Consider the following 22,840-nt stretch of genomic DNA (forward strand, 5'->3'; position numbering starts at 1 on the left):
TTTAGAAAGACATGATAAAATTGAAATTCTTCTAATAACTTTATTTTTTAATGGAAAAAATTTTAAAAAACACTTAAAATTTTTTTTCAGTTAAAAATTCTATTTCCCTTCCCCTAAGCCCCCCCAGCCCATTGAGAATGTAAGAAATATGAAGCCTATTAGAAATATGTATAGTTAAGCAATCTGTCTTGGCTATTGAGACTATTAGTTCTCTCTCTTTGACAACATGTTTTATCCTGAATTGTTTCTAATTCTGGTTGGTCATTGTGCTATTTGGAGTTACTAAGTCTTTCAAAGTTGATTTTCTTGATAATGTTACTGTTACTGTGTAGATTGTTCTTCTGTTTCTACTCCCTTCACTTTGCATCAGTTTGTATAGATCTTTTCAGGTTTTTCTGTAATATTTAATTATTTTTCTTAACAATTAATTAATGACGTCAATTTAGAACATTATTCCTTGGTAACAAGAATCATATTCCTTCCCTCCCCCCCCCTTCCATTAGCTGACACGCAATTCCACTGGGTATTACATGTGTCCTTGATGAAAACCTATTTCCATGTTGTTGATGTTTGCAGTAGGATGTTCATTTAGAGTCTATATCCCCAATCATATCCCCTTGACCCATGTAATCAAGCAATTGTTTTTCTTCTGTGTTTCTACTCCAACAGTTTTTCCTCTGAATGTGGATAGTGTTCTTTCTCATTGATCCCTCCAAGTTGTTCAGGATCACTGCATTGCCACTAATGGAGAAGTCCATTACATTCAATTGTACCACAGTATATCCATCTCTGTGCATTGTTTTCCTGGCTCTGCTCCTTTCACTCTGCATCAATTCCTGGAGGTCATTCCAGTTCCCATGGAATTCCTTCGGTTTATTATTCCTTTGAGCACAATAGTATTCCATCACCAACATATGCTACAATTTGTTCAGCCATTCCCCAATAGAGGGCATCCCCTCATTTTTCAATTTTTTGCCACCACAAAGAGCTCAGCTATGAATATTCTTGTACAAGTCTTTTTCCTTATTGTCTCTTTGGGGTACAAACCCAGCAGTGCTATGACTGCATCAAAGGGCAGACAGTCTTTTAGTGCCCTTTGGGCATAGTTCCAAATTGCCCTCCAGAATGGTTGGATCAATTCACAACTCTACCAGTAATGCATTAATGTCCCTACTTTTCTACATCCCCTCCAGCATTCATTACTTTCCATTGCTGTCATGTTAGCCAACCTGCTAGGTGTGAGGTGATACCTCAGAGTTGTTTTGGTTTGCATCTCTCTGATTATGAGAGATGTAGAACATTTTTTCATGTGCTTATTAATAGTTTTGATTTCTTTAAACTGAAAATTGCCTATTCATGTCCCTTGCCCATTTATCAATTGGAGAATGGCTTTTTTTTTTTACAATTGATTTAGCTCTTTATAAATTTGAGTAATTAGACCTTTGTCAGAGGTTTTTGTTATGAAGATTGTTTCCCTTCTAATTTTTGTTGCATTGGTTTTGTTTGTACAAGACCTTTTTAATTTGATGTAATCAAAATTATTTATTTTACATTTTGATTTTTTTCTATCTCTTGATTTGTATTAAAATCTTTCCTTTCCCAAAGATCTGACATATATAGTATTCTGTGTTCACCTAATTTACTTATAATTTCCTTCCTTATATTTAAGACATTCACCCATTCTGAGTTTATCATGGGGTAGGATGTGGGATGTTGATCCAACCCTAATCTCTCCCCTACTGTCTTCCAATTTTCCCAGCAGTTTTTATCAAATTATAGGATATTTTCTTGGGAAAGATTTTGGATTTGCCATTTTATTTTCCAGTGAATTAAGGTAAAAAGAAGTTAAGTGACTTGCTGTAGGTCATATAGTGTCTGTGGCTGGATTTGAACTCAGACCCTCCTGGCTCCAGGTCTAGTACTCTATTTACTCAGTCTTCTAGCTGCCTTTTCTCTATTTCTTACCCAGTAACAAATTGTTTTGATTATAGAATTTTTTTTTTTTGAGATCTAATACTGCTAGGCTTACTTCCTTCTTTTTTTTGGATGATGATAAAAACACTTATTTCCTAGGTTTATTCTTAGGATAAAATGAGATATTTGTAACATGTGTTGTAGTATATAAATGGGAGCAGTTATTATTTATCCTCCTTGCTCTACTTCTGACTTTTGGAGTTTTTTTTGTCTTTTAATATATTTTCATTTGTTTCATTAAATATTTTCCAGTTACATATAAAAAATTAACATTCATTAAAATTATTTTGAGCTTCAAAGTGTCACCCTTCCCTCTGCCTCTCCTATATCCCTTGAGAAGTCAACCAAGATGGTATCAATCAGACATGTGAAATCATGCAAAACATATTTCCATATTAGACATGTTGGAAAAAAATACAAAGAACATGAAAAATGAAAGTTCTAAAAAGTATGCTTCAATCTGTACTCAGATTTCATCAGTTCTCTCTCTCTGTAGGTAGATAGCAGTTTATATCATAAATCCTTTAGGAATTTCTTGGCTCATTGTCTTGATCAGAATAGCTAAATCTTTCACAGTTGATCATTGTTATAATGTTGCTGTTGTGTATAACATTTTTCCTGATTCTGCTCATTTCTATTGTGTCAATTCATGTATGACTTATTTTTGTCACCATTCTTCAGAGGCCACTTCATTTTGGAACTTCCCTCATTGCCTGGGGTCTCCTCACCTTAGATCATTCATCAGACTCTGAAATTTTTCACCCTGTGACATCCATCTCCTTTGCTTATTCCCTTACTCCATTGATGAGTTCTTCCATTTGGGAGAGGGGCTCAGGCCTGCCACAGTTGGTCCACTTCTAGCTCCAAGCTTCTACAAGTACATGGGAGTTACCTACCTTTCCCTTGCTTTTCAGCTTCCTTTTGTGTTTTTTCTACCATTACAAAATGAACTTTTTGAAAGGACTATCTTTTCCCTTTTATTAGTTACACAAAAATATTAATAATAGCTGGCTTTTACATGTTTTAAGGTTTGCAAAGCACTTTACATTTGATCCTCTCAATCACTTGTGAGGTGGTAAGTGATATTATTTACATTCTGTGAACTTTAGATTACTCTACCTTACTTAGGCTAACAAAAACAGGAATATCTACACCCATACTTAAGGATTACGTATTTAGGAGGATGGCCTATGACAGACATGTGCTAGAAAATGACAAATTGGAAACAACTGACAAGACTCCTGGGCTGTCCCAAATCAAGCTCAAGCTACCATTGGTACATGTGAGATGCAGGAAAGTGATGTAAAAACCCTTTATATATTTTGTGTCACTTTTTGCGGCTTCTTTCAGCGGAGAGGTGGCTCTGGTGGCAGCTTGCTGAGTGTTTCAGCATCTTGGCATGGTGGCAGCTATTGTCCAGTTTTGGCGCGAGTTTCTACTGGGAGAAGCTGAGTAGCCTAGTTTAGGTGAGGCATCTTCACTGAGCTCTCTTGGAGTTTAGGCTGTGTCTTTTCTCCTTTACCTTCTAAACACTATCCTCTTAGAAAAACTTCTAATCTTCTTCAAAGACCTTGTGGTGGAGGTCTTTGAACTCCCTCTGGCACAGGCCAGGTGGGAGAAATCCTATACTCTCTTCTCCTTAATTCCTTCCTTCTATATTAATTAAAATCACCATAAATTTCCAAGTCTCCTTGGGTATTTTATTTGGGATTTTCTCTGGCAACCAAATTAATTTAACTAGGTTACAACCCTAAAAATAACCTCACCATTTTATATCTGACAAAATTGTGGTTGAAAAATGAATTGGTTTCCCCATCCTTAGTCAAGTTAATAGGTATTCTAGGCAGGATTACTTTTTTTAAAACTCTTTGAAAAATTAAATTTATTTTTTAAAATTTAGAATATTTTCCATGGTTACATGGTTCATGTTCTTTCCCTTCCTTCTTCCCCTGCCCCAGCTGACAAACAATTCCACTGGGTTATACATGTATCAAATGTTTGTTCGTGTTTGTATCATGTTTGTTCAAAACCCTTTTTCAATGTTATTCATATTTGCAGTAGAGTGATCTTTTAATATCAAAACCCCAGTCCTGTCCCCATTGAACTACGTGAGTGATCATGTTTTCTTCTGCAATTCTGCTCCCAGTTCTTTCTCTAGACATGGATAGCATTCTTATAATTTCCTCTGGATTGTCCGGGGTCATTGCGTTGCTGCTAGTAGAAAAGTTCATTACATTGGATTGTGCCACAATATATCAGTCTCTGTGTACAATGTTCTCCTGGTTCTACTCCTTTCGCTCTACATCAATTCCTGGAGGTCATTCTAGTTCACATGGAATTCCTCCATTTCTTTAGAACAATAATATTCCATCACCAACAGATACCACAATTTGTTCAGCCATTCCCCAATCGATGGACACCCTCTCATTTTCCAATTTTTTGCCACCACAAAGAGCTCAGCTATGAATATTTTTGTACAAGACTTTTCCCTTTTTATCTCTTGGGGGCACAAACCCAAAAGGAGTATGGGTGGCTTAAAAGGTAAGACATTCTTTTAAAGCCCTTTGGGCATAGTTCCAAATTGCTCTCCAGAATGGTTGGTGCAATTCACAACTCCACCAGCAGTGTATTAGCATCCCAATTTTGTCACATCCCCTCCAACATTTATTACTTTTCTTTTTGTCATATTGGCTAGTCTACTAGGTGTAAGGCAGTACTTCAGAGTTGTTTTAATTTGCATTTCTCTAATTAGGAGGGATTTAGAACACCTTTTTATGTGTTTATTGACAGTTTTGATTTCTTCATGTAAAAACTGTCTAGGCAGGATTACTTGTGAATTCATCTCTCCTTCCAGAGAACCACTTACCTGCTTAGTGCCTTGTTTTATTTGACTCACTAAAGCTGATGGGCTCTCCAAGAGAGTGCAGAAGAAAAGGGCCCAGGATTCATTGTCTTCTGTGTGAGGATTGAATATTGATGAGTCCTAAGAGCCTTAAGTCTGGATTGGGGGAACTGGCCAGAAGGGAAGGATGGTACTAAGTTATGTGGTGCAAAGTTTACAAGGCACTTAGAACTCCCTCAGCTACCCAGTTAGTGGGAGGCAATAATTATCCACCCCAACATTAAAAAAATTTTTTTAAATGTATTTTTGTTTCATTTTGTGGCCTGGGATTTCACTATAAATTCTACTCTCAAGAATAGGGCAGACAGAGTGGTCCTGGATCACTATCCGTCTAAAAGGGTCACTGGGCCAGTGGGAAAGGGCAGTTTCTAGGTCGACATCTCCAAAATAATTTCCTAGATGGGAAAGTAGGGCTTAGGGTGATTAGAGGGACGGGTGGGGTCCCACAGCTCGTACAGGGGAGGGGGTAACCCTAAGAGTTACCTCCGGCCTTTTCAGGCCAACAGGAGAGGGGCCCTACTCGAAGGGAGGCGGTCACACTCATTTTCTTCCGGAGGAGGCCGCGCCTTCAACCATGGGACTCCGGGAGATCAGATTCCTTTTTACCGGCCTCCCTCCCAGCACTTGGCCCAGCACAGCCAAGGGAAACCGTACGCTAACCTCTCTTAGGGCCCCTGGGGGTAGGGGGGCACAGCACTTCCCCTACGCTCTAGCGGCTCTCCTCGGCGGAGGCCAGAAGTTGGGGGAGGAGGCAGCAAAAGTAGTGTAGGAGAACGGGCCTACGGATAACGGGGAGGCCGAGAAGGTGTTAGAGACCAGCGCAGGCGCGCTGGACAACGGAAGTACTGCTCCCTGAGGCTGCTGCGCTGCCGCGGTCGCTGCGTTACCCCGGAAGTTCTGCCCCTGCCCCCGCCCGCGGCAAACATGGCGGTGGACTCGGCGATGGAGCTGCTATTTTTAGACACTTTCAAGCACCCCAGCGCTGAGGTAATGAGGTTAGGTTTAGCTTAGCCTCTTCCCCTGGCCCCAGGGACCCTTCTGGGAACGCAATGGGTTGGCTTGGGGGCCCCCTTGCCCTTTCCCATCTCTTCCTCTGGGGTGGGGCGGTCGCTATGCGGATGGAGAACGGAGGCGGTCGCGGCTCTGGCCTTGGCTTCCCGTTGTGGGGGGGGGGGGTGTAAGTGGGTGGAGGAGCGCCTTCTGCACCCCCGGGAAAGGGATGTAGGCTCAGGGGAGAGGTGGATAACCCAGTCGCGGGGCTGTCTTCTCTCTCCCCCCTTTCTTTTCCTTTCCTCTGTTTTTGAGGTCACTTCTAGGCCTACAGCGAACGGAGGGTAAACCAGAGGAATGAATGACCGGGACCCCCTGGGGTCTCCCCTGACCGTGTCCTTGAGAGGTCAGGGAAAGCACTTTAATTGGAGTAGAGAACGGGAGTTCGAGTTGATGCATCTGACTTGTTGGACCCTTGTTTGACCGTTTAATTTACTCCCTCCCTAACGCCAACTCCTTTTTTCCTTCTGGCGGAAGGTGGGGAGTCTAGTTACTAATAAACATTCTACTGTGGGAATTGAGCAAGTTGTCCTTTTTGAACCTGTTGTCGATCCATAATACTTAAGCATCTTTTTTTGTTGCGAGTTCTCAGAGAGGGGGACGTTTTAGAAGATTTGGAAGAGAATGGAGTTCAGAGGAAGTTCATTGGGGAATCGCTGTTGACCTGAGTAGAAGTAACTTTCCTCTGGCCCTTCTTTTGCTCTCAGAAGTTACTTTTGGATATCCAGAACAATCTAATTAACTTGTCCAGCAGTACATAAGCTAAATTTTTGCAGTTTCCTCATGTCTTAGAACACCTTGCTAAGCAGGCTAAATGATAACATTTACTGTAGGACCGTGATCTTTGCTCTTTTTTTTATTTTTGTGGTTGCAAAACCGACTAATAATATCAGTGAAGCTTTGCAGAGGATACCGTTGATTACATTGCCTTTCAGGCAGGGTAGTTTATTCAGCAAATTTATATAGAAAATCTACTGCTTGCAAGGTGCTTTGCTCCTGGACTTTGTAGGAATTATGAAAGAAGCAGCACAAATTCGTTATTATTATTAAAAAGACACAAAAGAAAAAACAACAGGTTCCCCCATTGATGGGGGTGTTGGTCAGTTTAGTAATGACATTTTGTAGGAAATGGAAGACTATAAAACATACTTATTGAATATTGTGGACAGAGTTTTAAGTGTTATGAGTAATAGAAATACACGGGCAGCTAGGTAGCTCAGTAGTTTGAAAGTCAGGCCCAGAGATGGGAGGTCCTGGGTTCAAATTTGGCCTCAGACGCTTCCCAGCTATGTGACCCTGAGCAAGTCACTTAACCCCCATTGCCTAGCCCTTACCACTCTTCTGCATTGGAACCAATACACAGTATTGACTCCAAGATGGAAGGTAAGGGTTTTAATTAAAAAAAAAAATACATAACATTTGACTATTCCTCAGGGAATTTAAGAATTGTTGGGAAGAAATTAAAAAAAATCTTAATGACACACCCAAAGTATAGAATGTTAGGACTGAAAGGGACATTAAAGATTACTCAGTGTGTTCCCTGTATTCTAGGGGCTTTGGAGCAGTTAGTGCAAGAGGACCCCAGTACATATGTTTGTCAACTGTCATTAATAGCTTAGATAAAGGAATAGATGGAATGTTCATCAATTCTTTTTTAAATAAAAAAAAATTTTTTTAAACTCTTACCTTCTGCCTTGGAATACAATACTGTGTATTGGCTCCAAGGCAGAAGAGTGGTAAGGACTAGGCAATGGGGGTCAAGTGACTTGCCCAGGGTCACACAGTTGGGAAGTGTCTGAGACCAGATTTGAACCTAGGACCTCCCATCTCTAGGCCTGGCTCTCAATCAACTGAGCCACCCAGCTGCCCCATGTTCATCAATTTTGAAGATGACACAAATCTGGGTGGGGTAGCTAGTACAATGGATGGCAAGATGCAGAAGGTTTTTGGCTTGCCTGAGCTTTGGATTGGATGAAGTTCAGTGGAATAAATGTAAAGATTTGCAATAGGTACCCAAATAATCAAGTTATAGTTATTGGAGGTATAGTTAGAAAGCATTTGTTCTGAAAGAGAACTGAGGATTTTATAGGGTGCAAACTTAATATGATTCAGCATTGTGATGTAGCAACAAAGAAGCTAAAATGATCTTGGATTCCATTAAGTGATGCATAGCTATCTAACAAGAATAGAGTTGATAGTACCATTGTGTTCTGTCCTCATCAGACTTCCTTTAAAGTATTGCATTCCATTCTGGGTACTACATTTAAGAAGATCATTGATAAGATGGAGAGTGCCCAAAGGAGGGCAACCAGAATAGGGAGGGACCTTGAGTGCATGCCATTGAGGGTTGTTTGCAGAAACTGGCAATGTTTAGCCCAAAGAAATGAAAATTCAAGAGGGACATGATAATTGTGTTAAAATATTTTGAAGTGATATTCTGTAGAAGAAAATTAAATTTAATGTGTTTGGCTCTAGACAATGGAGCCAGTAGTGATTTATGGAGGTTGCAGAGAGGCAAATTTAGGCTTGATGTAAAAAAAAACCAACAACTTTAACAATTAGAACTGTTTAGTAATAGAATTGACTGCCTCAAGAAATGGTAGAGTTTCCCTTCTTGGAAGTCTTCAAGCAGAGACTGGAAGACCACTTGGCTATGTTATAGTGGGTAATTACTTTTGTGTATTGGGTTGAACTGAAAGAGCCCCTTTTTTTCTCAATTCTGTGTGTCTATAATTATAATTTTCCTTTTTTAGCACCAATAAAATATGCAGTGTGTCGATAATAAATAAGAAAACATATAATAGATTAAATAAAAAATAAGTTGAATTTATATATATTGCTATTTTCAAATATATAGAGCTGTTATTGATATGAATAGAATAAAATATCAGTTCATTTAAAAGCATTATTGCATCCAAAGGAACTTTTTGTCTTGTATTTCACTAGTAGTACAATTGCTATCCTAACTTCTACATGATTTTTTAAAGTAAAAATGAATTTCTCATCATTGATGTAATCCATACTCATTTAATAAAAATTGAAATTGAGGCCTAGAGAAAGGGAAATAACTTTCCCAAGATTATACAGCATGTTGACAGGACAAGAAATCCTAGGTTTTTGGATTCTTCTTCCAAAACTTCCATTTATATCACATTGCCTTTAATTGTGATTAAGTATCAATAAAAGTGTCTGTGATTAAGTATCAATAAAATAGTAGCTTATTTAATATATTACTTTTGAATGAGTTAGCATTTATTATTTTTAAAATTTATTTATTTTAAACCCTTATCTTTCATCTTAGAATCAATATTGTGTATTGGTTATAATGCAGAAGAGTGGTGTAAGGCCTAGGCAATAGGGGTTGTGTCTTGCCCAGGGTCACACAGCTAGGAAGTGTCTGAGGTCATAGTTGAACCCTGGATCTCCCATCTAGGCCTGACTCTCAATCCACTGAGCCACCTAGGTGCCCTCTAAGCTAGCATTTATTAAGTATCTTTTACTAAAGGACTGTAGTGGGGAGAGATGGTCTTCACTGTAACTTTGTAATAGACACAATGTAGGTAATGTCTGTTCCCATTTTGGAGGTGAGGAAATAGAGTGTCAAGAGGTTTTATGATTTGTCTAGAATATCATAGCTGAGGACTCCATGTTTACTTCAAGTACAATTTTTTTTTCCATTATAATGCTGAAGGAATTTAGAGAAAGGAGAGACCATTGAAGTGGAATGATCAAAGAAGGCTTTATGGAACAGGTGGTACTTGGGCAGGATCTTGAAGTATGAGTATTACTTGTTTACCCAGAAGAGCATCATTCTCTTTGTTTTAGTGCTGGTAACTAGAGCAGTTTGGTCTAGAACTGAGAGTTCACGTAGAACAGTTTGTCAAACCTTTGTTAAGCACCTACTATATGATAGGTGATAGGGAAGATAGAATAAGTGAAAGATGCTACATTCTTTCATTGATTTTACAGTCGTCTTAGTATGATGTGACATATAAGTAGCTATAATACCTCAACTTTTTATGAAAAGTGAGAGATAGTTGGATTGAGTATTGAGGCTTGATGATGAATGTTTTTGAATTTCATTCTAAGAAAGTGGTTCTTCAGGTCTTGGGAAAGTCATTGAAGGAGGTTTTTGAGCGGGCAAGCGAAATGATTCATCTTTGTTACTATAATGACTAAAATTGTGAGGCTGATAGTAGCTTAATAACTTAATTAAATCAAAGTAGTAATAGTAAAGAGGGAAAGGTAGGAAAGAGTTAGAGAGGTACTTAGTTTTCTAATCTATTGGCTGTCATGATGGATTGAAGCTAACCTCCAATAAGGGTTCCTAGCTCTCCATGATATAGCTAGAAGACCTTACACAGGCTCCTGGGTCTCCCCTTATAAGCTGTTTTCTCCGCCCATTAGCTCTCACAAGTCACATCTAAGGAACCAACCATAGTTTCTTAATTTTGCCTGGATCTCCCAGAAAAGCAGTGCCTGTGGAATCCGTTTCCTGTCTTGCTGCTTCCTTGATTCTTTTAACTTCCTTTTTCTTAGGCCTTATCTATACCTGAATTTACTCAGTGACCTTCAGGTAATGGAGAGAGAAATAATCTTTCAACAGGTAACTTCCAAAGTGAAAGGGAAACTCTAGGAATATTATCATTTGTTAGTAAGACACCTGAAGCATACCATTTAGGAGACTGTTGCGGTTGGTAGTGTGATAAGTAGAATAGGGACTCAACAAGTGACAGTGGAAATAGAAAGGACAGAATCGAGAATCATTTTGAAGGAATAACTAGGACTTATGGATGTGGGTGAGAAATTATAGCACCATAAATTTAGAACTGGAATGGACCTCCATCATTTTATTTTATTTTTTGAAGTTTCTTGATAAGTTGTGAAATCTTTTAGAAATTAAAAAAATTGTTGTTGTGTGAGTGTTTTTCCTGAGCTGCTTATTTCACTTCATAAAGTTCATGGAGATCTTCCCAGGTTGCTCTAAATCTGTCATACTTGTCATTTCTTGTTATGCAAAAATATTGTTACCTTCATATGCTTACTTGTTAAGTAGATTTTCCCAATAGAAGGGTACCTACTTTGTTCCCAATTCTTTTTTTTTTTTTAAAGTGTTTCAGGCGTATATTCCTAATAGTATTACTGTTGGATCAAAAGATTTGCACACATTATTGCCTACTTTTGGTGTGAGATGTTTTTCTAAATCTATACTTTCCTCCGACTGCTTTCTAGTTTGCTGAGAGCTATTTTCTCTTTTCAAAAAATTATTTATTTTTAGCATTTATTTTTCTTTTTAAATTTTGAGTTCCAAATTCTGTCCCTCTTGCATTCTTCCCCCATCCACTGAGAAGGCAAATAGCATATCAGTTATTCATGTGGAATCATGCAAAGCATGTTTCCATATTGGCAATATTAAAAAAACAACAAGAAAAAGTGAGAAAATTATACTTCAATTTTGCACTCAGAGGTTATAATTTCTCTCATCCTTCCTAAGGCTTTCTATTACCCCATCCAAATTTCGCCCCCTTGACCCTGATGCTTCTCCCGAGAACACATATGACAGCCTTTCCACTCTTGCCCAGGCTGGACACAGGCCCTCCGAGGCTCTGGAGGCTCATCAGCATACATCATTCAGCAAACTGTAAACTGGTGCGTTGTTGGTTGTGTTGCTGTCAATAGTCCAGGCATTGTGGAAAGTAGTCAACAAGCATTTTTTAAATGCTTACTCTGTGCCAGTCATGTGTGAAAGCCATTTGTAACCATATCCCCAAACTCCCATTTTTTCATTATGAGTCCTTTGGAATTTATCTTGTATCATTGTACTACTAATCAGAGTAGCCAAGTCTTTTACAATTGATCATCATTACAACATTGTTGTTATTGTGCACAATGATCCCCTTGTTCTCAGTTCACTTTTCATCAATCAAATTGGTCTTGCTATGTTTTTTTCTGATCTCTTTGGGATAGGGTTTTTTTTTTTTAAACTTCTGTTCTTATCAGTTCTAAGACAAAAGAGTGGCAAGACTAGGCAGTTAGTTTAAATGACTTGCCCAGAATCACACAGATAGGAAGCATCTGAGTCAACATTTGAACCCAGGTCTTCTGGAGTCTAGGTCTGGCATTATTTACTGTGCTACCTGGCTGTTCGGCCGTGGTTTTCCTGAAACCATCTCTATTGTTATTTCCTATAGTACAGTAGTATTCCATTGCAGTCAGGCTACAGCTTGTTTAGCCATTCCCTGATTGAGCATCCTCTTGAATTCCAATATTTTGCTACCACAAAAAGAGCCGCTATAAATATTTTTGTACATATAGGTAGGTATTTTTCCTTTTTCTTTGATCTCTTTGGAATATAGACATAATGGTGATATTGCTGGATCGAAGAGTAAGCAGTTTTATTGCCCTTTGGTCATAGTTCCAAATTGTTCTTTAGAATGGTTGAACCAGTTTACAACTCCACCAACAGTTTATTAGTGTACCTATTTTCTATCATCTCCAGTATTTGTTATTTCTAATAGAAATGAGGTGGTATATCTCAGATTATTTTTAATTTGTATTAATTTGAAAATCAGTAGTGACTTAGGGCAGTTTTTCATATGTCTCTAGATTGCTTTGATTTCTGAAAACTGCCTGTTTATTTCCTTTCATCATAGGAATTACTCTTATTTTCAGAAATTTGACTTGGTTCTCCATATATTATATTGAAAAATGAGACCCCTTATCAGAGAAACTTCCTATAAAAAATTTTGATGTTAGTCCATTATTCATGGTACCTTTTGTAGAATATAGTTTCCTTGATGATCTCTTCTAATTATACCTATTTTTGCTTTGTTTGAGATAATGATTGCTATCCCTGCCCTTCACTAAAGCATAATAGTCATACTCCTGCCCTTTATTTTAACTCCCTGTGTGTCTTTCTGTTTGAAACATGCCTCTTCTAAATATATAAATAACACATTGTTGATTGAAGTCTGGTTTCTAATCCATTCTATCCATTTCCATTTCATGGGTAAGCTCATCCCATTCACATTTCACAATTCTGATTATTTACTATGTATTTTTCTTCATTTTATTTCTTCTATTCATACTGCTCCTTTTTTATCCTTGTTCCCTTCAAAAGTCAATTTTGCTCCTGACTATTGCCTCCTTTAATATGTCCTTTTATCATCCTGCATCCCCAAATTTTTTATCCTCTTCCCCTCCTCCCTATCAAGTAGGATAGATTTCTATACCCAATTTTATTGTATACATGTCTCCCTTCCCCATTGTGACTCTTTCCATCTCATTTTGTTATATCATGAGTCAGCATAAGAACTTTTTTTGGGGAGCTGCAGATGACATGTGAAGGCCAGCAGAAAGACACAGAAAAAGTTTAGAAACTCAGGAATGCATAAAATATATGTATAGTCTTTATATAATATAAACATTTTATCTTTTAATGCCATAAATATACATCATTTCTTTTTTAAACTTAAAATAATTAAAACATTAACATTTGCAAAAAGAGTAAGAAAGCCAGACTTATAAAGGCTTGAAATGTAGAAATATGTTTACATTGACCAAATACTTAACCCAGATTTTTTACAGTAAGATACTATAAACACCTCCATTAGAGAAAAATTCAGACTTTTTTATCTGATACGAAGGGAGGGCCAAAAAATTTTACACAGATTTTCCAGATCACAAAGGTGTTGTGTCCCCTAACCCCAGTGATACATGGAAGGGATACCTGTAGGTATTCTTCCCTTTGAACCAGTTATGATGAGAGTGAGGTTCAAGATTTGCTGCCCCACTCCCATTTTCCCCTCCATTATAAAAAGCTTTCTTGAATGTCTCTTTTCTATGAGAAATATTACTTCATATTCTCTCTCCCTTCCCCTGTCTTATAATGCATTCCTCTTTTTTGTGCTCCCCCCCTTTTTTGAGATCATTCCAACAGAATTGACCCACATTCATGCCCTCTGTCTATGTAGACTCCTTCTAACTGCTAATCATGAAAAAGTTCTCAGAAGTTACTTGTATCATCTTCCCATATAGGAATGTAAATAGACTTCTAATTACTCTAATAATGAAAAAGTACTTAGGCGATATATGTATCTTGTTCCTATGTAGGCCTGTAAATAGTTTAAATTTGAGTCTTATGATAACTTTCATGTTTACCTTTTTATGTATGCTTTTCTTGATTTTTGTATTTGAAGGTGAAATTTTCTATTCAGTTCTGTCTTTTCATCAGGAATGCTTGAAAGTCCTCTGTTTCATTAATTATCCATTTTTCTCTTGAAGAAGCATAATTAGTTTTGCCAAGTAGTTTGTAATCTTAGCTCCTTTGCCTTCTGGAATATCATATTCCATTTCCTATGTTCCTTTAACATGGAAACTGCTAAATCTTGTATGATCCTGACAGTAACTCCACAAATTTTAATTGTTTCTTTCTGGCTATTTGTAATATTTTCTCCTTGACTTGGGAGCTCTGGAATTTTCTTCCTGGGAATTTTTATTTTGTGATTGATGAATTCTTTCAAATACTATTTCACTCTATTCTATTTCAATTTTCCTTAATAATTTCTCAAACCATGATATCTAGGCTTTTTAATTATCACTTTTATGTATTCCAATAATTTTAAAATTATTTCTCCGAACTTTGTTTTCCAGATCAGTAGTTTTTTTTTATGACATTTCACATTTTTTCTATTTTTCCATTCTTTTGACTTAGTTTTATTGTTTCTTGATGTCTAATGGAGTCATTAGCTTCCAGTTATTTGAATCTTTTAAGGAATTATTTTCTTCTATTTTTTTCCCATTTGGTAAATTGTACTTTTTTTTTTTGGACTGAGGAGGAAATTAATTTGATAATTCATTGTCTTTTTAAAACAATTCTGAAAAATATCCTCCCCCCTCCATTTTCCCTAATACACAGGAAATGCAATAATTAAGTAGAAGAAATCTTGACTCATCTTAGATTTAGCAGTATCTGCTGGGAAAGGATGAAAACATACAAGCTGTTGTCCTGGGGGGAAAAAAAAGAGCTTGATTTTTCTCTACTGTTTGAATGCTGGGATAGCTACAAGATTAAATTTCTGTAATTCATTTGAAATATACATTATGAGGTACAGGAATGAGTGAAAAACTTCCTAGTGCTAATGATATTCAAAAATAGAGTTAAGATAGCATTTGAGGTCTGGGAAGAAAATAAAGCTTGACATTTAAAATCTCAGTATGTGTTTTAGGATTAGTTCCTTATGAGTCTACTCTCCTCAACTCCAATTTCAACCTCATTGCAATTAAGACCTATTTATTTAATTCCTGAGCCTAAAAGTCATATGTACATATTATTATCAGCATACTATACTGTGTTTTTGGGGAATCTTTTCCATTTTGAAATGGACAAAGTCTTCCCTAGTCACCTGAGCAAGCAATTAATTAAATAAAAAAATCTTCATCTTCAGTTGTAAACCACCCCCACAAATCATAGGAAAAATGAATGTAAAAGTCCAATTCCATTTAAATAATTTATTTTTTTCCTTGATTTTATTCCAGTAACAAATTTACACCTAAAATTTCCAAAGTTACATGATTCATGTTGTCTCCTTCCGACAAGCAATTCAACTGAGTTATACGTGTATTATCATTCAAAACCCATTTCCATCATTTTTGTAAGAGTAATCTTATAATACCAAAACCCCAAATCATATACCCCTATAAACAAGTGATAAATCATATTTTCTTCTGCATTTCTACTCCAACAATTCTTTCTCTAGATCTTTGGATTTATCAAACACAAAATTGCTGAGGTCATTTACCCCTGTAAAATTTAAATTAATATCCAATAACTCCAAGTTTTATATTTAACAAGATTTATTAATAATCATTTGAAGTAAAATCAATGAAAGGACAAAAGTAAAAGCCTGAGTAAAAGCCAGCTTTCCCATCTGTAATGGGTAAGTGGGGGGCTTTTTTTCTAGTTTTATAAAATATTTTTTTTGGTAGTTTCATAGATATGGCACTGAATAAGTAAACCGATTTAGATAGGATTGTCATTTTTATAATATTGTTTGTTCTACATATGAGCAATTAATGTTTTTCCAGTTCTTTAGATCTAGTTTTATTTGTGTGAAAAAGTATTTTGTAATTATGTTCATATTCCTGTGTTTTTCTTGACAGATAGATTCTCAAATATTTTATATTATACAGCATGATTTTAAATGGAGTTTCTCTTTCTAACTCTTGTTGGTGATTTTTGATAGAAATATATAGAAATGCTGATGACTTATGTGGGTTTATTTTGCATCTTGCAACTTTGCTAAAGTTATTATTTCCAACTAAATTTTTAGTTAATTTTCTAATATTCACTAAATATGTACCATCATATCATCCACAAAGAGTGATAGTTTAGTTTCCTCATTGCCAACTTCAATTTCTTTTTCTTCTCTAATTGCTACAGCTAGCATTTCTCTAGTATAATATTAAATAATAGTGGTGAGAATGGGTATCCTTGCTTCTTCTCCCTTATCTTATTGAGAAGGCTTCTAACTTATCCCCATTACAGATGATACTTGCTGATGGTTTTAAATAAATACTACTTATTATTTTAAGGAAAGGCCCTTTTATTTCCTATGCTTTCTGGTGTTTTCAATAGGAATAGGTGTTGTATTTTGTTGAAGTCTTTTTCTGCATCTATTGACATAATTATGTGATTTCTTTTAGTTTGATTATTGATATGGTCAATTATGCCCATTTAAATAATATTCAAGAAATTAGATTAAAATGATAAAAATGCTATTTTCATTTGGCCACTCACAAGTTCTAAAAGTGACAAGGAAAATAGGACCAAATAACTTGACTCTTTAGGTTCAAGATTCAAAATTCTTCATCATTTTTCTTTTTCCTACTTATGAATATTTTACTCAATAGCAGTTTATTACTTTGATATTCTTTTGGAGTGGTTAACCTAAGTCCTTAACTGCATAAGAATCTGACTTTGCATTTTAAATCAGGCAAAGTTCTTTTAATAAAGACTATATAATACAGAGCCTATTATAAACCTTCTACCAGTAGGGCATAGCATCTGCCTTAATCAGAGTATGAGGCCATATAGAGGATGTCTGAGTTCTTGGGAAAAAGCCAGTATTTCTAATGGCAAGTCATGAACAGAACCTGTTCCACCATTAACACATACAGACCAATAAATAGGGTTGTTTAATTAATTTATTTTTAAGTATTTTTCCAAGGTTACATGATTGATATTCTCTCCCTCCCCTGTTCCCTTCCCCCTCCTGGAGCTGACAAGTAATTCCATTAGGTTATCATTCAATACTTATTTCTATATTATTCATAGTAGGATTGTTTGATTCTCTGATCTAGATGCTGGGCATAACAAAAGAGGAATCAATTTTAAAGATCTGGAATTTAAATTATATTATGTAACAATATATAATATGTATATATAATAGTAGTAGTAGTCTCTCGGTAACCGAGGATGACGATTGTCTTTGTGCATTTTCATCTATGGTATATAGATGAGTGTGCACAAAGACACTTGTGTGTGACAGAGATTTAAGTGGAAAAGTCGATGCACAGAGACAATCCCACTCTCTCGGCGTTGGAAGCCTGGGCCCAATGGCACGAAAAATCGTTATACCTGGAGACTTCCTCAGCTGCATTGAATGGCCATGTTGTCTTTTGTGCTCCAACACGCCCTAAGCACTCCACAGTGCTTTGCTGCGTCGCCATCTCAGCTGTTGAACCTTCTTATTGGTTTCTTCCATCTGTTCAGCCGAAGCAGTCTTCACATGCTGGGTGAGCAAAGCCCTGGTTCACCAGGGGTCTACGATGACCCGATGGCTACCCTCACAAGGTTTAGCTGGCCTGTCGAAGCCGTTGCCTGGGGTGTAGCCACTGCCGCATGCTAGCAGCTACTGGGAGCCATAAGTGAGAGCTGGGTGTCAGGTGAGGGTCAGAGGCTGGAGAGCTGCCCTAAGAGGGCACGACAAGCCCTCCATACCATAGATACTACCCCTTCCTGAGCACCCCATATACTCCATATATAATATACATTATATAAATTAAATTATAGATTGCTTCCTTTCCTCCTTGGGAAATTGGAGCCCATGAGAACCTTCCATCTTTAGTATTGGATGGGAATTGGGATGAACTGTATAAATCTTTGTTCAAATAATGTCTTCTGATTATCAGAAGCCTTCTATATATTGTGTTTAGCAAATCATTTTTGTTTGCTGCCATTGCCACTGTGTAATTGGTGACCAAGTTTGGCCCCAGAGAACAGGGAAGAAGTTTGATCTTCTTTCTTTATTTGCAGAGATTGAAGACTCACCCAACAATTTGTCTCCATTTGGATCCATTTTGGAAAATTCTTGAATTGCTTCATCATACAAATTTCATATCCATTGGGGTCAGTCAGAATAACCACTTGTACTGTTGCTTTTCCTGATACATCTAGACTAAGGGTGTAAAAATCTTCTGCTTCTTCTTTTTTCATCAATGCTCCTGTCTGGTAACACTTTCTTCAGACATGAGAAAAGAATCTTTCTAAAGGCTACTTCCTTGATGCTCTGTAACTGTAGTTGGCTCTGGTCTGCACAATCCAGCAGAGCCCTTTGTTTTTCATTATCCTTCTCATAAACCATTACACATGTCAGACATGGTGAAGGTCACTATCAGCACTGGGTTTGATGGGGGGGATGACAATGGATATTTAACTAGAACTTATATACTCCAGGACCTTCAGTTTAAAAAACTTTCAGCAACCTCATGGAGTTCCTGGCCAAGCACTATGAGGCTTAGAAAGTTGTTGCCAAGTTTGTAGTTACCAATGCCATAATTCTAGTTCAGTTCTTTGATGGAAGGGATTCTCGATTCTCTTTGAACCTATAGGCTCACTATAACTTTACTCAACTTTCTGGCATAAAACCCATTATAGAAAGCCTCAGATTCCTGGGGCTGCTGCAGGACCTCTATCCCCAACACGTCTGATATTGTCTAGAAGCAGTTACTTAACTTTGAAGTGCACTGTGCCCTTAAAGTCCTTCATCTCTTGCAACCTCCCCTATCTTGGTGGGTTCTCGAGCCCCATCCTCAAGGCTTCTCACATGTGCAGCACCCCACTTTCCCACCTCTTCTTTTAAAAGAATTCTTTTCACTGTGGGAGTAGAAACACAGAAGAAAAACATTTCCTTGATCACATGGTTCAATGGGGATCCAGTTAGCATTTTTGGAGGTTTTTCTTGTAGCTGTTCATATTGTTGGCTCTTCCAAGTTTATGTCTTGGTTAGCTATGCTACAGTAGTAACCTTTTAGAATCAAGTTTCTTTTTTTGTTTGCTCCTTTTCCCAACCCATTTCTTGACTTTGAACTTTATATTAAGATTCAACTCTTCTTACTCCAGAGTGGGAAAGCACTGTCCCAAGCTTTAGACTTTTTTGTGCTGCTGTTTTCAAAGCCACTTCTTGGGGTTTGCAAATTTTTGGTACTTTAAAGGTGATGTGATCCATAGAGAGGGGTGACCACTGTTTTTGTGGTCTGTACTCTGGTCTTTATCCAGGAAGGACCCCTGGTCTTCTGCAACTGTAAGTACTAGTATTCCTCTTGCCTGTGAAACTATGACCAGATTCACTGCTTTCCTTCAGTTATAGTTTCTGTTCCCATACTAATTCCTAAAGCTGCTATTGCCTTCACTGTTGCAACTGCCTCCAATAACCACCTGTGATGCTGCTATACTCATGACCCCCACCCCCCAGTGTCACAGACCTTTCCTGCTGACTTCCTAAGTTGTCTTAGGCCTGTGTTGGCAAAGTATTGACATCCTTGCCCAGCCTGCACAGGGAAGCTGCTCTCTTCACACCTCCTGAGGATATTTTTTGCATGCTTTACCCCTCTGTCCAGCTGCCCAAAGGGAGCACTTCTTCCTCTGTTGTTTGGGGTAATACGATGGGTTTCAGAGGCAGCTTGAAGTTTCAGTTTGGGCACACAAATTTGAAAACTTTTGTCAGCAACTGTGTTAGACTATAAAAATGCCTCAACTAATCTTTGGCTGGTTCTGCCACTCCAAAATTTGATTTGAGAAGTTATTTTAAAGTTCTGTAGAGAGAAATGTTGGGAGAGTTCAGGTAGGCTGCTACTTGTATTCTGCTGTCTTGGCTCTGCTCTCTGCCCAGCAATTTCTATTGAAGAGGGAGTCCTTAACCCAAGTAGCTGGTACGTTCAACTATTCTATTTTTAACCAGTACTAAATAGTTGCTGTGATTACTGCTTTATAGAATGTATAGTCTGAAATCTGATATGCCTCTCATTTAATAGGCAGGCATAGAGAGAGAAAGTGAAAAAAGTGCTTCAGTTGGCATTTAACGTTCATTAATTCTCTCCCTGGAAATGAATAGCATTTTTTTTTTCATGAGTCCCTTGGAATTGTCTTGGATCATTGTTTTGATTAGAGTAGATAAGTCTTTAACAGTTCATCATTGTTACAATATTGCTGTTACTATGCACAATATAAGGAAAGGTTTTTTTTTTTTTAATTTAGTTAAGGATGGGGAGACTTGAGGGTATTTGTAGACAAAGGGTAATAAGGTAAAAAAAGAAAAATTAAAGATGAATGATTGATTGGGTAAGGTAATGGGGGACACTTCCTGTATACAGCTACTTTATTCCTAGAAATACTCATCCTGCTGTCAGAACATTTTCACTTATATTATGGTGAGGTGTATCCTGAGGGATAGCATCTATTAAAATATAGTAGAGAAGGGAAAAGTGTGCAAAGTGTTTGCTTTTGCAATCGAAGTTAGATGAGGTTTGGAACACAAGGACAACATTCTAAGGAGAGTTGGTGATTCATATAAAGAGGACCAGAGAACTGAGAACGACTCTCTTTGGTTCCTGTGTCTCTGGAGCTGAGAGAGATCACTTCCTATCAGGGGGACTAACTGACTTTCTGTGGGAAGCCGTTGAACCCTGCCTCTGGATTCCTCTTATCAGATATTTGATCTGCAAGAAAGGTTTTAGCTACCATCCGGATTTCATCTGTTCCTGTCACCTGTGTTCCTGAGTTCCAGTTTCTTAATTATATCTAAGTTACTGAGAAGAAGCCAACCTGAGAAAGATAATATCTGTCAGTCATCAAGGAAAGCTGCAGCCTCTTGGCTGGAGCCTTGAGGGTGACTTTACCATTCTGTCGTCCTCCTATCAAAGCTTCTTGAACTATATTTCTCTAACAAACTATTTTGGAGAGACCATAGTCAGGATAAGCTAGATAGGATATTTTGGGGTAACAGACAGAGAGTAGGGGTGCAGATATCTTCAAGAACAGAAGACTCATTCATGAGAATCTATTAGTATTGGAGGAAGGAGAATTAGAAAACTAGTGATAGGGAATTTCCCTTGGCTTTCCTTCCTTTCCATATTTAAACCCTTTCAAATAAACCTTTTGTTGTCGAAATAACCGGCAGATTACCTTTTGTCACTGAGTAAGGCCTGAGATCTTTTAGTTCGGCCTAGCAGCCTGACAAATAGAGAACATCACTTTTCTAAGTTACAGTCTTTATAAGTGAAATAACTCATATTTCAGATCCTAGAGATTGGTAGTCAGAAAATAAAATAGCCTTTTAGAAAATTTAAAAATTTTTTACAATTATTATTTGATTTGTCTATATAGTAGAGTACATATCATTCACTTTGATATAGATAAGTAAACAATTTTAAGTATAGTCCTATGTGTAAAGACTCTATTAGACTGTGAAAGAGACACAGTCTGGGTAATACATTTTTAGCTCTTGTGGAATACATCTAGTCCTGGCCAAGAGCCTATATTCCAGAGGTTAGAGTACAGTTAAGAGAAGCATAATATCCACAATGAAGGAGACCATTGTTTCCATGTACTCTTCCCTAGCAGGCCATATCTGGAGAGCTGTTGTTCTGAATGCCATATTTTTGAAAGGACATTGATAAATTGGGAGCCCGAACAGGAGATTAAAAGTCTCTAAGATCAGTCTATATGATGATCTGTCAGAGATTCTGGGATATTTAAGCTGGAGTAGATAAAACTATCTTGGAGGTTGGGGGATGGGATAGTTCCATGGTAGCTATTGTCTGGTGCAGTAGATAGAGTGAGGAATCTGGAATCTGGAAAATATAAGTTAAAATCTGGCCTCAGACACTGGTTGTATGACCCTGGCCAAGTCACTTAACTCTTTGTTTCAGTTTCCTCATCTGTAAAATGAGCTGGAGATGGAAACCACTCAAATTATCTTTGTCAAGAAATACCCAACAGGGGTCACAAAGAGTCAGACACAACTGAAACAATTGAACAACATCAGAGCTTTTATCTTGAAGATAAAACTAGAAGTAGTGAGTAGACAGTTCAGAAAGCCAGATTTATGTTTAGTTTAAGCAAAATGTCCAAACATTTTGGGTTATCCAAAAGTGTAATCAGCTGCCTCTGATTGTGGTGATCTTTAAGCAAAGATTGGATGACTCTTGAGGATAAATTTTTCTTTTGTTCTGTAATTATATGACAGAATGATTATTATTTTTGACTTTAGGAAAGCCATTCCCTCCTTTTTTAATTTTAGTTTCCTCATTTATGAAATGAGGCAGTTGAGTAAGAGACAGAGAGAAATTAAAGGTAATTGTCAAGTTTAGAGCTTTGATAACTTAGAAGATGATGCTTATTATTAACAAAAATAGTTTAAATTTCATGTATAGAAAAACTTCCTGGTACGTAGAACTATCCAAAAATGGAATGTTTTGTTTCATACTAGAGGTCTTTAAATGGCACTTGTTGAGGATGTAGTACAGATGGTTCTTCATATATGGGTTGGACTAAATGGCCTCTTTGGTTCTTTCTAATTTTGAGATTCTGTGATGTGATGTTAGGAGGAGGAATAGTTTTTAGAGCAGGGAGCA

At 37.3% G+C, this 22,840-nt stretch overlaps 1 protein-coding gene across 2 annotated transcripts in view; it reads left to right on the forward strand.

Annotated features, from left to right (window-relative positions):
• The first annotated feature begins 5,712 nt into the window (after positions 1 to 5,712).
• Positions 5,713 to 22,840, forward strand: part of VIRMA (vir like m6A methyltransferase associated) — a 91,144-nt gene continuing 74,016 nt past the window's right edge. The window contains exon 1 of one of the 2 annotated variants that reach the window (XM_056823310.1): positions 5,713 to 5,863. In XM_056823310.1, coding sequence (XP_056679288.1) covers positions 5,801 to 5,863 — 63 coding nt within the window. In that variant the 5' untranslated portion in view covers positions 5,713 to 5,800. The remainder of the gene's footprint in view (positions 5,864 to 22,840) is intronic. The other variant, XM_056823312.1, reaches the window with a different exon arrangement.

The sequence above is a fragment of the Monodelphis domestica genome, chromosome 3, assembly GCF_027887165.1.
Source record: "Monodelphis domestica isolate mMonDom1 chromosome 3, mMonDom1.pri, whole genome shotgun sequence".
Taxonomy (NCBI): domain Eukaryota; kingdom Metazoa; phylum Chordata; class Mammalia; order Didelphimorphia; family Didelphidae; genus Monodelphis; species Monodelphis domestica.